Source organism: Pseudophryne corroboree, chromosome 10, assembly GCF_028390025.1.
Source record: "Pseudophryne corroboree isolate aPseCor3 chromosome 10, aPseCor3.hap2, whole genome shotgun sequence".
NCBI lineage: Eukaryota > Metazoa > Chordata > Amphibia > Anura > Myobatrachidae > Pseudophryne > Pseudophryne corroboree.
The window spans coordinates 95,151,147-95,165,802 of record NC_086453.1 but is presented as its reverse complement, the minus strand read 5'-3'; the positions used below and the strand labels follow the sequence as shown (position 1 = coordinate 95,165,802).

At 48.9% G+C, this 14,656-nt stretch overlaps 1 protein-coding gene across 1 annotated transcript; it reads left to right on the top strand.

The window, feature by feature from the left end:
• The first annotated feature begins 12,860 nt into the window (after nt 1-12,860).
• Nucleotides 12,861-14,404, top strand: LOC134965053 (kinesin-like protein KIF19). The gene has a single exon (XM_063941626.1). The coding sequence runs from the start codon at nt 12,908-12,910 to the stop codon at nt 14,165-14,167; it is 1,260 nt and encodes a 419-aa protein (XP_063797696.1). The 5' UTR covers nt 12,861-12,907; the 3' UTR covers nt 14,168-14,404.
• The last annotated feature ends 252 nt before the right edge of the window (nt 14,405-14,656 follow it).

The following is a 14,656-nucleotide window of genomic DNA, read 5'->3' as shown; positions in this document are numbered from 1 at the left end:
AAAAACCACGGGTAGGTGGTATACAATTATGGATGGACTGCCGAGTGCCGACACAGAGGTAGCTACAGCCGTGGACTACTGTACTGTGTCTGCTGCTAATATAGACTGGTTGATAAAGAGATGTAGTATGTATGTATAAAGAAGAAAGAAAAAAAAACCACGGGTAGGTGGTATACAATTATGGATGGACTGCCGAGTGCCGACACAGAGGTAGCTACAGCCGTGGACTACTGTACTGTGTCTGCTGCTAATATAGACTGGTTGATAAAGAGATGTAGTATGTATGTATAAAGAAGAAAGAAAAAAAAACCACGGGTAGGTGGTATACAATTATGGATGGACTGCCGAGTGCCGACACAGAGGTAGCTACAGCCGTGGACTACTGTACTGTGTCTGCTGCTAATATAGACTGGTTGATAAAGAGATGTAGTATGTATGTATAAAGAAGAAAGAAAAAAAAACCACGGGTAGGTGGTATACAATTATGGATGGACTGCCGAGTGCCGACACAGAGGTAGCTACAGCCGTGGACTACTGTACTGTGTCTGCTGCTAATATAGACTGGTTGATAAAGAGATGTAGTATGTATGTATAAAGAAGAAAGAAAAAAAAACCACGGGTAAGTGGTATACAATTATGGACGGACTGCCGAGTGCCGACACAGAGGTAGCTACAGCCGTGGACTACCGTACTGTACTGTGTCTGCTGCTAATATAGACTGGTTGATAATGAGATGTAGTATGTATGTATAAAGAAGAAAGAAAAAAAAACCACGGGTAGGTGGTATACAATTATGGATGGACTGCCGAGTGCCGACACAGAGGTAGCTACAGCCGTGAACTACCGTACTGTGTCTGCTGCGACTGGATGATAAATAATGATATAAAAAATATATATATATCACTACTGCAGCCGGACAGGTATATATTATATAATGACGGACCTGTTGGACACTGTCTGTCAGCAGAATGAGTTTTTTATAGAATAAAAAAAAAAACACCACACAAGTCACACGACGAGTGTTTAACTTTTTCAGGCAATCACAATATAGTATACTACTAACTATACTGTTGGTCAGTGTGGTCAGGTCACTGGTCAGTCACACTGGCAGTGGCACTCCTGCAGCAAAAGTGTGCACTGTTTAATTTTAATAATATGTACTCCTGGCTCCTGCTATAACCTATAACTGGCACTGCTCCCCAGTCTCCCCCACAATTATAAGCTGTGTGAGCACAGTCAGATATATACATAGATGATGCAGCACACTGGGCTGAGCAGTGCACACAGATATGGTATGTGACTGAGTCACTGTGTATCGTTTTTTTCAGGCAGAGAACGGATTATATTAAATAAAACTGCACTGTCTGGTTGTCACTGTGGTCAGTCACTACTAAACTCTGCACTCTCTACAGTACTCCTAAGCTCCAGTAAATCAAGTGTCTCTGTCTCAAATCAATCTCACTCTCTCTCTTCTAATCTAAATGGAGAGGACGCCAGCCACGTCCTCTCCCTATCAATCTCAATGCACGTGTGAAAATGGCGGCGACGCGCGGCTCTTTATATAGAATCCGAGTCTCGCGAGAATCCGACAGCGTCATGATGACGTTCGGGCGCGCTCGGGTTAACCGAGCAAGGCGGGAAGATCCGAGTCGCTCGGACCCGTGAAAAAAAACATGAAGTTCGGGCGGGTTCGGATTCCGAGGAACCGAACCCGCTCATCTCTAATATATAGCAGTACAGTACAGTAGTCAATTGCTCTACCTCTGTGTCGTCAAGTATACTATCCATATCTGTGCTGCATTGTAGTTGTGCACAGTATATAGTAGGAGGACAGTGCAGAATTTTGCTGACCACCAGTATATATATATATAGCAGTACGGTACAGTAGTCCATTGATCTACTTCTGTGTCATCAAGTATACTATCCATATCTGTGCTGCATTGCCTGGCATGAGTCATCTGGCAGCTCTGCTAACGTCTGGCGCCTTTTGTTTCTGAAAATGCATCTTATTTGCATTACTATGTGGCTAGGATGCACAAGCAGCTTCTGCTGATTAAAATAATATGCAGCATGTCTATATTCTGTGTGCTACTGCGGCTGTATCTGCATACGAAATGCTACATTACAGTGATTTCCAGGAATACACTGCAATGTAGTATTTCATATGCAGATACAGCCGCAGTCACACACAGAATATAGGCATGCTGCATATCATATTAATCAGCAGAAGCCACTGGTGCCCCTAAGCATACCAAATGCCCTAGGCATTTGCCTAGTTTGCCTATGCCTAAGGCCGGCTCTGATGGTACCGGACTGGGATCCAGTTTGTCATGATACATTTCGGGCTGACAGTACCAACACAAGCATCTAAGTGCTGCCCCCAAACAAGTGCCACCCCAAGGCTTGTGCCTCATGTGCCTAATGGGAAATTCACCACTGCTCACAATGCTCCCAAATGCCCGACTGTCTGCAGAGTTGGACAGCCCCCCAGTATTCAGTCTATCCCTTGTAAATCTGTACAGCTGGGAAGAAGTATTGAAGTCAATCCCTTTTCTAGCTATGGATACACAGACAGTCTTTGCAAAAAAAAGGACTTTTAAGAATTTTGGGGGTTGTTTCCAATTTGGGAGCAAAGCAAACAAAGCAAATAACTGTGCACCTGGGTAACACCATGCGGCACTGCAGGTGGGGCAGATGTAATGGGCAGAGAGATTTATATATGAGAGGGATGTGCCCAAACTCCTATCTATATTGCAGTGTAACATTACCAGTGTCCAGTATCTGCGAGATAAATGCAGTAGCAGACAGTATTTACCCTGCATGGAAAGAAATATAAATAAATAAATGTATTTGCACCTCTTGTATTGCAACATGTTTTGTCCTACGGATGTGCGCCAGCCCAAATCTCGGGTTTTGGGTTCTTGTTTTGGATCTGTATCTCCTTCTTGTTTTGGATCTGTATTTTTTTGGGATCTGTATTTTTTATTTTTAAATCATAAAAACAGCTAAATCACAGAATTTGGGCCTCTTTTTGTTCCTACAGTATTATTAGTCTCAGTAACATTAATTTCCACTCATTTCCAGTAAATTTTGACCACCTCACAGCTTACAATATTGCTTTCATCCAGTTTAGACCAAAAGGTTGCACTGAGGTAGCTAGATGACTAAGCTGAGTGACAGCAGTGGGCACTTAAACTTCCGATATGGCACAGCCTGGAAACAGAATGGCACTGCAGTGGCAGAACGGTATCAGTTTAATCAACTGTGAAACAGAAAATGTTTGTCATCTACACAAGAAGACAGTCAGCAATGCTCCAAACAAACAGCGCATCAGTGGCGTGCGGTGAGGTCAGTGGCTGGTGAGGCACTACAGCCATAATGTCCGCCGAATCCTGCCGATGACCCCTACCGTCGCCGAGCCAATGCCCGCTACTGCCCCTGAGCCGATGCCCGCTCCCACCACCAATGGCTTACAAACTCACCCACCATCAACTGACCCAGCCCTCCGCCACTAATTTGCATCTCAGTCTGATGCCGCCAATGCCCGCTGCCTACCTGCTCAACATACTTGTGATATATTGTACATTTTTATAGAAAAAATAAATAAAAATTAGTGTTTGGGACTGGGAAGGGAGTGGGAGGAGGACATGAATGCAATTTTGTTGTCCAGGGATTCCATTAACTTAATGGAAAAGGGTCTGATTGGTTTAAAAAATGTAAAAAAAAATGCGTGAGGTCCCCCCTCCTAAGTATAACCAGCCTCGGACTCTTTGAGCCAGTCCTGGTTGTTTAAATACTGGGGGGAAAATTGGACAGGGGTTCCCCGTACTTATGCAACGAGCACCGGGCTCTTAGTCCGGTCCTGGTTCTAAAAATACGGGGGACAAAAGATGTAGGGATCCCCCATATTTTTAAAACCTGTGTAATACCCTGAAGCTATTGCACCATGGAGATCCCCTTGTGATTTTTTTTTGTTTACATTGTGGAACTACAAGTCCCAGAGTAGATTGTGGGCTGAACTTTATGTGATCCTGTCAGATTGGGACAGGGATTTTGCCGCCAATTCTCTGGTCCTGTCACCTCTTACCCAGCAACATAAAAAGTCTGGGAAACATGTCCCCAGCTGATTGGGTCCCCTGGGTTGTAGGGCAGAGTGACCAGGGGGTGGTCTGTTGCTGGGGCCCCGGGAGCCAGTCATCATAGAGGAGAGGGGAGGTGGAGGAGCACCAGGATCCTTAAAAGAAGCCTCACAGCACAGGAGAAGAGAGCCCTGGAATGGGAAGATTACCTGGAGGTGTTGTCAGCATGTAACTGCCGGGAGCCTGAAGTGCGGAGTCCCCCGCTGAAGCCTGACTGCTGCCCAGCCGAGCCGCCGCCAGGACCAGGAGCTATGACCAGCCTGGAGAGTGGAGCCGCATGTCAGGTCGTGTGTCCGTCTGCGCTGTGAGAAGCGAAGGGGAAGATCCGGTGACCGCAGTGAACCGAGGAGCAGAGCTGGAGACCTGGTCGGAAGTGAGGACCCCTGGTGAGGATAAGCCGTCCACGCCGCTGCCTGCCGGTGAAGAGGATCGCGGGGACGACTGGAGATGCCCGGCGCGGATCGCTACCGAAGAGGAGCGGGTGGAGGAAGATCCCCAGGAGGAATTCCCAGGCTGCTGCAGAGAAGATGCGGGACCCGGCGGTGAAGGGCGCGCAGGCATCGCGGAGGACGACCCTGCAAAGAAGAGCCCCGGCGAGGACCCCTGGCGGCTGGAGTACGGCGAGGACCCGAGAAGACCCTAGCGTAGAGATGACGGCGCGGACCGGAGTCTGCTGCACAAGAGGAGAGAGGACAGCGCAGAGGAGTGAAGACCCGGAGACGGCGCGGCGGCAGCTGAAGAGGAGAAGACCGGACCGGAGCCTGAGGAGGGAGACTCCAGACAGCAGCGCTGAAGATGCAGAGGATCGGAGGTGGCAGAAGCGCCGCATCTGGTGGTGAGACTCTGGTGCCCCAGTAACCCTTCCGCTGCCAGAAACTCTGCCCATGAAGATATCCCCTTCCGCTGCAAAAGCTCTGCAAAGAGGGGACATAGTATTAGTAAAGGGTGTAGACACCCCTAAGATCCCCTGTGTCCTGTATTTAACCCCTTCCGCTGCATGAACTCTGCATTGAGGGACATATTATTTAATAAGGGGTAGGCTCTCCTTCATAGTGCCCCACAAGCTAAGTTAATTTTGGGGAAGGACACCCTACAGTAACTGTGCCCCTGCAATTGGGTAGGCACCCTTAGAGCTAATGGTGCCCGTATCTAGTGTTAATGTGCTTATCTGTAATTGAGTAATGCTGGTATCTATAGTTCTTTCATGCAAGCTCCGCCCAGCCGTGTAAGAGTCAATGTGAATGTGCTTATCTGCAATTGAGTTATGCTGGTATCTGTAGTTCTTTCATGCAAGCTCCGCCCAGAAGTTTAAGAGTCAATGTAAATGTGCTTATCTGCAATTGAGTTATGCTGGTATCTATAGTTCTTTCATGCAAGCTCCGCCCAGCAGTTTAAGAGTCAATGTGAATGTGCTTATCTGCAATTGAGTAATGCTGGTATCTGTAGTTCTTTCATGCAAGCTCTGCCCAGCAGTTTAAGAGTTAATGTGCTTATCTGCAATTGAGTTATCCTGGTTACCTGAGACTTTAGTTTAGAAGCCATAACCAGCCTGCTCCAACTGTGCACCTGTTTCCTGCTTACCTGCCGCTCGTATTGCCAAACGCTGGTTACCTGAGACTTTAGTTTAAAAGCCACAACCAGCCTGCTCCAACTGTGCACCTGTCTCCTGCTTATCTGCCACTTGGATTGCTGACGCAGGTTACCTGAGACTTTAGTTTAGAAGCCATAACCAGCCTGCTCCAACTGTGCACCTGTTTCCTGCTTACCTGTCACTTGTATTGTTAAACGCTGGTTACCTGAGACTTTAGTTTAGAAGCCATAACCAGCCTGCTCCAAATGTGCACCTGTTTCCTGCTTACCTGTCGCTCGTATTGCCAAACGCTGGTTACCTGAGACTTTAGTTTAGAAGCCATAACCAGCCTGCTCCAACTGTGCACCTGTTTCCTGCTTACCTGTCGCTCATATTGCCAAACGCTGGTTACCTGAGACTTTAGTTTAAAAGCCACAACCAGCCTGCTTCAACTGTGAACCTGTTTCCTGCTTACCTGCCACTTGGATTGCTGATGCAGGTTACCTGAGACTTTAGTTTAGAAGCCATAACCAGCCTGCTCCAACTGTGCACCTGTTTCCTGCTTACCTGCCACCTGTATTGCTAATGCTGGTTACCTGAGACTGCTGTTTAGAAGCCATAACCAGCCTGCTTCAATTGTGCACCAGTTCCCTGCTTTCCTGCCACCTGTATTGCTAATGCTGGTTACCTGAGACTGTAGTACAAAAGCCATAACCAGCCTGCTGCAATTGTGCACATGTTTTCCTGCTGACCTGTTACCTGTTTTGCTAACGCTGGTTACCTGAGACTGTAGTATAAAAGCCATAACCAGCCTGCTTCGATTGTGCACGTGTCTCCTGCTTACCTGTCCCCTGTGTTGCCAATGCTGGTAACTGAGACTGTAGTATAAAAGCCATAACCAGCCTGCTTCGATTGTGCACATGTTTTCCTGCTTACCTGTTACCTGTATTGCCAACGCTGGTTACCTGAGACTGTAGTACAAAAGCCATAACCAGCCTGCTGCAATTGTGCACATGTTTTCCTGCTGACCTGTTACCTGTTTTGCTAACGCTGGTTACCTGAGACTGTAGTATAAAAGCCATAACCAGCCTGCTTCCACTGTGCACGAGTTACCTGCTTAACTGTCACCTGTATTGCCAATGTTGGTTACCTGAGACTGAGATATAGAGCCCATAACCAGCCTGCTTCAACGGGGCATCTGTTTCCTGTTTACCTGCCACTTGTTAATTTTGTTAGAATAATAAAATGGAGTTGGATCCTGAATATGTGTGTTTTGTCATTGTGTCTGAGGGGTAAAGCAGGTCTGCCGCTCTGATCACCCGAACCTGATTCACATCAGCACCCCACAATTTAGTTTAAGTTTTCGGCGCCGTAAATATTATGTGTTGTGGGTTTGTGGGTGTTACATATCTCTTTGGCGTTACGAACAGGATCAGAGAATCGCAGGCGGGCCTGTGCTCCAGACACAATGACTTGTTTGCCAACAGAGCTGTACCCAGTTCAAGGCTTATGTTTACCGATGTATAGTGTTAAGGTGTATACGTGAGGACACGTATAATTTTAGGGGGGAAGAATGTAATACCCTGAAGCTATTGCACCAAGGAGATCCCCTTGTGATTTTTTTTTGTTTACATTGTGGAACTACAAGTCCCAGAGTAGATCGTGGGCTGAACTTTATGTGATCCTGTCAGATTGGGACAGGGATTTTGCCGTCAATTCTCTGGTCCTGTCACCTCTTACCCAGCAACATAAAAAGTCTGGGAAACATGTCCCCAGCTGATTGGGTCCCCTGGGTTGTAGGGCAGAGTGACCAGGGGGTGGTCTGTTGCTGGGGCCCCGGGAGCCAGTCATCATAGAGGAGAGGGGAGGTGGAGGAGCACCAGGACCCTTAAAAGAAGCCTCACAGCACAGGAGAAGAGAGCCCTGGAATGGGAAGATTACCTGGAGGAGTTGTCAGCATGTAACTGCCGGGAGCCTGAAGTGCGGAGTCCCCCGCTGAAGCATGACTGCTGCCCAGCCGAGCCGCCGCCAGGACCAGGAGCTATGACCAGCCTGGAGAGTGGAGCCGCCTGTCGGGTAGTGTGTCCGTCTGCGCTGTGAGAAGCGAAGGGGAAGATCCGGTGACCGCAGTGAACCGAGGAGCAGAGCTGGAGACCTGGTCGGAAGTGAGGACCCCTGGTGAGGATAAGCCGTCCACGCCGCTGCCTGCCGGTGAAGAGGATCGCGGGGACGACTGGAGATGCCCGGCGCGGATCGCTACCGAAGAGGAGCGGGTGGAGGAAGATCCCCAGGAGGAATTCCCAGGCTGCTGCAGAGAAGATGCGGGACCCGACGGTGAAGGGCGCGCAGGCATCGCGGAGGACGACCCTGCAAAGAAGGCCCCGGCGAGGACCCCTGGCGGCTGGAGTACGGCGAGGACCCGAGAAGACCCCAGCTTAGAGATGACGGCGCGGACCGGAGTCTGCTGCACAAGAGGAGAGAGGACAGCGCAGAGGAGTATAGACCCGGAGACGGCGCGGCGGCAGCTGAAGAGGAGAAGACCGGACCGGAGCCTGAGGAGGGAGACTCCAGACAGCAGCGCTGAAGATGCAGAGGATCGGAGGTGGCAGAAGCGCCGCATCTGGTGGTGAGACTCTGGTGCCCCAGTAACCCTTCCGCTGCCAGAAACTCTGCCCATGAAGATATCCCCTTCCGCTGCAAAAGCTCTGCAAAGAGGGGACATAGTATTAGTAAAGGGTGTAGACAGTAGACACCCCTAAGATCCCCTGTGTCCTGTATTTAACCCCTTCCGCTGCATGAACTCTGCATTGAGGGACATATTATTTAATAAGGGGTAGGCTCTCCTTCATCGTGCCCCACAAGCTAAGTTAATTTTGGGGAAGGACACCCTACAGTAACTGTGCCCCTGCAATTATGTACAAACAGGGGGTAGGCACCCCTTGGGTAGGCACCCTTAGAGCTAATGGTGCCCGTATCTAGTGTTAATGTGCTTATCTGTAATTGAGTAATGCTGGTATCTATAGTTCTTTCATGCAAGCTCCGCCCAGCCGTGTAAGAGTCAATGTGAATGTGCTTATCTGCAATTGAGTTATGCTGGTATCTGTAGTTCTTTCATGCAAGCTCCGCCCAGAAGTTTAAGAGTCAATGTAAATGTGCTTATCTGCAATTGAGTTATGCTGGTATCTATAGTTCTTTCATGCAAGCTCCGCCCAGCAGTTTAAGAGTCAATGTGAATGTGCTTATCTGCAATTGAGTAATGCTGGTATCTGTAGTTCTTTCATGCAAGCTCTGCCCAGCAGTTTAAGAGTTAATGTGCTTATCTGCAATTGAGTTATCCTGGTTACCTGAGACTTTAGTTTAGAAGCCATAACCAGCCTGCTCCAACTGTGCACCTGTTTCCTGCTTACCTGCCGCTCGTATTGCCAAACGCTGGTTACCTGAGACTTTAGTTTAAAAGCCACAACCAGCCTGCTCCAACTGTGCACCTGTCTCCTGCTTATCTGCCACTTGGATTGCTGACGCAGGTTACCTGAGACTTTAGTTTAGAAGCCATAACCAGCCTGCTCCAACTGTGCACCTGTTTCCTGCTTACCTGTCACTTGTATTGTTAAACGCTGGTTACCTGAGACTTTAGTTTAGAAGCCATAACCAGCCTGCTCCAAATGTGCACCTGTTTCCTGCTTACCTGTCGCTCGTATTGCCAAACGCTGGTTACCTGAGACTTTAGTTTAGAAGCCATAACCAGCCTGCTCCAACTGTGCACCTGTTTCCTGCTTACCTGTCGCTCATATTGCCAAACGCTGGTTACCTGAGACTTTAGTTTAAAAGCCACAACCAGCCTGCTTCAACTGTGCACCTGTTTCCTGCTTACCTGCCACTTGGATTGCTGATGCAGGTTACCTGAGACTTTAGTTTAGAAGCCATAACCAGCCTGCTCCAACTGTGCACCTGTTTCCTGCTTACCTGCCACCTGTATTGCTAACGCTGGTTACCTGAGACTGCTGTTTAGAAGCCATAACCGGCCTGCTTCAATTGTGCACCAGTTCCCTGCTTTCCTGCCACCTGTATTGCTAATGCTGGTTACCTGAGACTGTAGTACAAAAGCCATAACCAGCCTGCTGCAATTGTGCACATGTTTTCCTGCTGACCTGTTACCTGTTTTGCTAACGCTGGTTACCTGAGACTGTAGTATAAAAGCCATAATCAGCCTGCTTCGATTGTGCACGTGTCTCCTGCTTACCTGTCCCCTGTTTTGCCAATGCTGGTAACTGAGAATGTAGTATAAAAGCCATAACCAGCCTGCTTCGATTGTGCACATGTTTTCCTGCTTACCTGTTACCTGTATTGCCAACGCTGGTTACCTGAGACTGTAGTACAAAAGCCATAACCAGCCTGCTGCAATTGTGCACATGTTTTCCTGCTGACCTGTTACCTGTTTTGCTAACGCTGGTTACCTGAGACTGTAGTATAAAAGCCATAACCAGCCTGCTTCCACTGTGCACGAGTTACCTGCTTAACTGTCACCTGTATTGCCAATGTTGGTTACCTGAGACTGAGGTATAGAGCCCATAACCAGCCTGCTTCAACGGGGCATCTGTTTCCTGTTTACCTGCCACTTGTTAATTTTGTTAGAATAATAAAATGGAGTTGGATCCTGAATATGTGTGTTTTGTCATTGTGTCTGAGGGGTAAAGCAGGTCTGCCGCTCTGATCACCCGAACCTGATTCACATCAGCACCCCACAATTTAGTTTAAGTTTTCGGCGCCGTAAATATTATGTGTTATGGGTTTGTGGGTGTTACACCTGCACCGTGCTCCACTAGCCAGGGACATGATGCCACAGCCGGGGGACACATTTATGTAGGTCCCTGCAGCCATGGAATCACCACACCCAACTAGTCACCCCTGGCCGGGGGTTCCCTGGAGGAGTGGGAACCACTTAAATCAAGAGGTACCCCCTCCAGGCACCCAAGGGCCAGGGGTGAAGGCCGAGGCTGTCCCCAGCACCCATGGGCGGTGGGTGTCAGGCTGACAGCCATAAGTGTGTAAAAAAAAAGAATATTGTTTTTTGTTGTGGAACTACAAGGCCCAGGAAGTCTCCCCCGCTTGCTGGTACTTGGAGAACCTCAAGTACCAGCATGCGGGGAAATAACGGGCCCGATGGTACCTATAGTTCTACAACAACAACACAAATACCCAAATAAAAACACAACACACACACCTTGAAAGTAAAAATGTATTAAAACACACTTACTCACTCACACATACTTACCTACATCCCACGCCGATAACGTCCACTTGTCCAGTAAAATCCAATAGGAGTACCTGTAAAAATGAGGGAGAGATTACTTACCTACATACCACGCCGATCACGTCCACTTGTCCAGTAGAATCCAATAGGGGTACCTGTAAGAATGAAAATAAATACTTACAAACTTCGTTCTTGAAGCAAAACACAGGAGGGGGGCGGAAGGAGAGAGAGAGAGAGAGAGAGAGAGAGAGAGAGAGAGAGAGAAAAACTTAGAAGATGCAAGCCCCCTGGAGCAGATCAGGGTGTGGAATACGCCCGGCTCGCTCAGTCACTGACAGTGGAGCTGCCAACTCCCCGTTGCTTAGTAACGGGACGCCTGGCAACATTAGTCTGAGCGCCCTGGCACGGCATCGGGGATGACAAGATGACGTCCAAGAAGAAGAAGGGGAAGGGCAGCGCCGCCGCCAGGAAGGAGGGGAAACCGGGGCTACAGGCGGCAGCGGAGCTGGTGTCGCAGGACAGCAAGGAGTTCTACCTGCTGCAGATCTGGGATCTGGAGGGCCAGGTGGAGAGGTGAGCACTCTGTCCAAGGAGAGAGAGAGAGAGGAATGTGGAGAGAAGGGAGGAGAGGGGGGACATCTAACTGAGTGGCAAGACCCACACTACAGTACTAAGGGATCTGCAGACAAGTACGGAGAGGGTTGACCATCGATCCATCACTGTCAGTCACGTGTAGCGCTTTCACTTTAGTACAGACCAGTATATGACTCCAAGATCCAGCATTTCCATACAGTAGACAGATAATGTAAATGCACATATTACAACAACTATAGAGACATGGCTACTATGTAGTCACACGGAGAGCAGCACTGGCCACAAGGTAGGAAGAAAGTGCAATTGGATGATCCACAGCTGCATACTGTATACAATGGCTGCTGGTCTCAGGAGAGGGGCCAGGCAGGAAATAATCTGTACCCCTTACAGGGTGATTGATGATCAGGGAGAACTCTGGCCGCCCCCAGTACAACATACACCGCACTCACCCCTCAATCCCGCTTCAGGGCCGTCGCTGCTGTAGCTCCAACGCCAGTCACAGCCGCTGGGTCCCGCCGCCACTTCCGCCACCAGTGTCGCGTGTGGGTGATTGGACAGCGGATCCAGCACTGGATCCGCTGTCCAATCACAGGTGCCTTGCTGACATGGGGGTGGTGTCCCCGTCAACGAGGCACTTGGATTAGTGCCGCTTTCCCTATCTTTTTTCATGGGCTTTTACAGCCCAGTGCTTGGCCCCGCCCCCTCGCTCTGCCCCCGTTCCCATTATCTATGGGAGGCACTGCTATCAGTGCCTCCCAAAGTAATTTAAACACATAAAATTATTGCAATTAAATAAAGAAGATACTTATGACACAGACTATGTGTCATAAGTATCTTTTTGTATGATTTTAATAATTAATCACAGGGGATGCACTGCCTCCCCTGACTGCACGTCCCTGGCATATATGTGGTGGTGGTGGTGGTGGTGTGTGTATCTGTGTGTGTATATGTGGTGGTGGTGTGTGTACTATATATATGCTGTGTGAACAGTATGTGTGTAGTGTGTACCTGTGGTGGTGGTGGGGGGTGTGTGTGTGTGTGTGTGTGTGTGTGTGTGTGTACTGTATATATGCTGTGTGTACTGTATGTCTGTAGTGTGTACTATGTGTGTGTGTAATGTGGTGGTGGTGGGTGTGCGTACTATGTGTGTGTATATGTGGTAGTGGTGGTGGTGCGTGTCTATGTCATAGTGATGTCATAGTGCAGCTGATTGTGATGTCATAGTGATGTCATAATGCAGCTAATGGGTATAGAACAGGCAGCTGGCTGCTCCCTGGCTCATATCTGATATTGCTGGACTAGTGCCAACACACAGATAATTTTCTTTCGCTTTTCTGATATTAGAATCGAGAGATGAATACTGAACAGAAGAACGCTATAGACCATCAGGTGACTGTGGCTCTGCGTATCCGTCCATTTAATTTGATCGAGACTAAGAATCGAGCCCAGTGCATCACACACCAACTTGGTCCACAGACGCTGCTACTGAAGGACCCTGGCGAGGATCCTTATGACGTACTGCGCTCGAGCAGGACCAGAGAAACAACATTCACCTTTAACCACGTGTTCGATCAGGCAGCTACTCAGGAAAATGTATATGATTCCACGATGAAGAACATAGTGGATGACATCCTAACTGGGTACAATGCTGCCATATTTGCCTATGGCCCAACAGGCACAGGGAAGACCTATACTATGATGGGTAAGCCTCGCGAGCCCGGAATGATTTATCGCACCCTGAAGGACCTGTGTAAGACGATTGAGGAGACCGGAAGGAGAGATAATTTCTCTTTATCATTGTCATATGCTGAGATCTACAATGAAACAATCCGGGACCTATTGAGACCTTCTTCTGGATCTTTGGCCCTCAGAGAGGATCCTTATGGTAACACCAAAATACTAGGGATTACTGCGTTCTCCCCTAGCACTCCTGAGGAGGCCATGAATCTGCTGAAGATGGGAAACAAGCGGCGCTCTGAAGCAACAACAGCAGCTAATAAGACCTCATCACGCTCCCATGCCATATTACAAATCACCATAAAACAAACAGGCAGTGATGGAGTTAGCACAGGCCGCCTGTACATGGTGGACCTGGCAGGATCAGAGCGGGCAAGCCAGACTACCAACAGTGGCAAGACCATGAAAGAAGGAGGTTACATCAACCGCTCCCTCCTCGCCCTCAGGAAGTGCATCATGGCACTGCGCGAGAAACCAGGCAGCCATATAAACTATCGGGACAGTAAACTGACCTGGCTGCTAAAGGGCGCACTGAGCGGGAAAAGCAGAATGGTCATGATTGCACACGTCAGCCCTGCAGATAGTGCCTTTGAAGAGTCACGCAGCACAATGACCTATGGGAGCAAGGCCAAATTCATCCAGACACGGGTGGAGAGAAACAGTGTCCCCCATGGTACTGCTGAGAGGGGCAGGGGGGACAAAGTGCTGCGGAAAGACATGCAGTTTATTATGAGACGCACTATGGCACCGCTGATTAATTTGCCACGTGTAGTCCCTATGGCAAAGAATTTACAGTGTGTACAAGAGATCAAGGCTACAGCTCGTGCCAGTGCAAATTCTTACACATATCTAGAATTAGCACGTAGATGGCTGTAGAAACACCACTTGGGCCGACAGAAACACCACTTGGGCCGACAGAAACACCACTTGGGCCGACAGAAACACCACTTGGGCCGGCCGGCAGGAACACCGTTGGCGGTAAAGGTGAATATAAAAAAAAAAATGAGAGCTGGGGATTAGGGCTACTGGCGACACCCCAAGAAAAAAAAACCCGACACTGGGCAGCCACCTCATTGGTGTGTTGGAAGAGCTGCTAATTATTTTGAAAATATTGATAACTCCTTGATACGTTAATAACTTTAACATTTAAACCTGGGCAATGTCGGGTACAGATGGTGCCGCGCTCACCTGAGGAGGCTCCATCGCAGGTGCGCACTCCTGGCGTGACTGGGTATCCGTCCGCCTGGTCACTCCGGGAGTGCACAGAGACGCTCCCATTATGAGAGTCTCTGTCCGGGCGCACGGACTGAGACGCTCTCCATTTAAGTGAACGGGGTGCGTCTCCGTCACGCGCGCCCAGCCGGG

Coding starts and splice junctions, on each gene's coding strand:
- LOC134965053 (XM_063941626.1), top strand. CDS start 12,908: ATGAATACTGAACAGAAGAACGCTATAGACCATCAGGTGACTGTGGCT.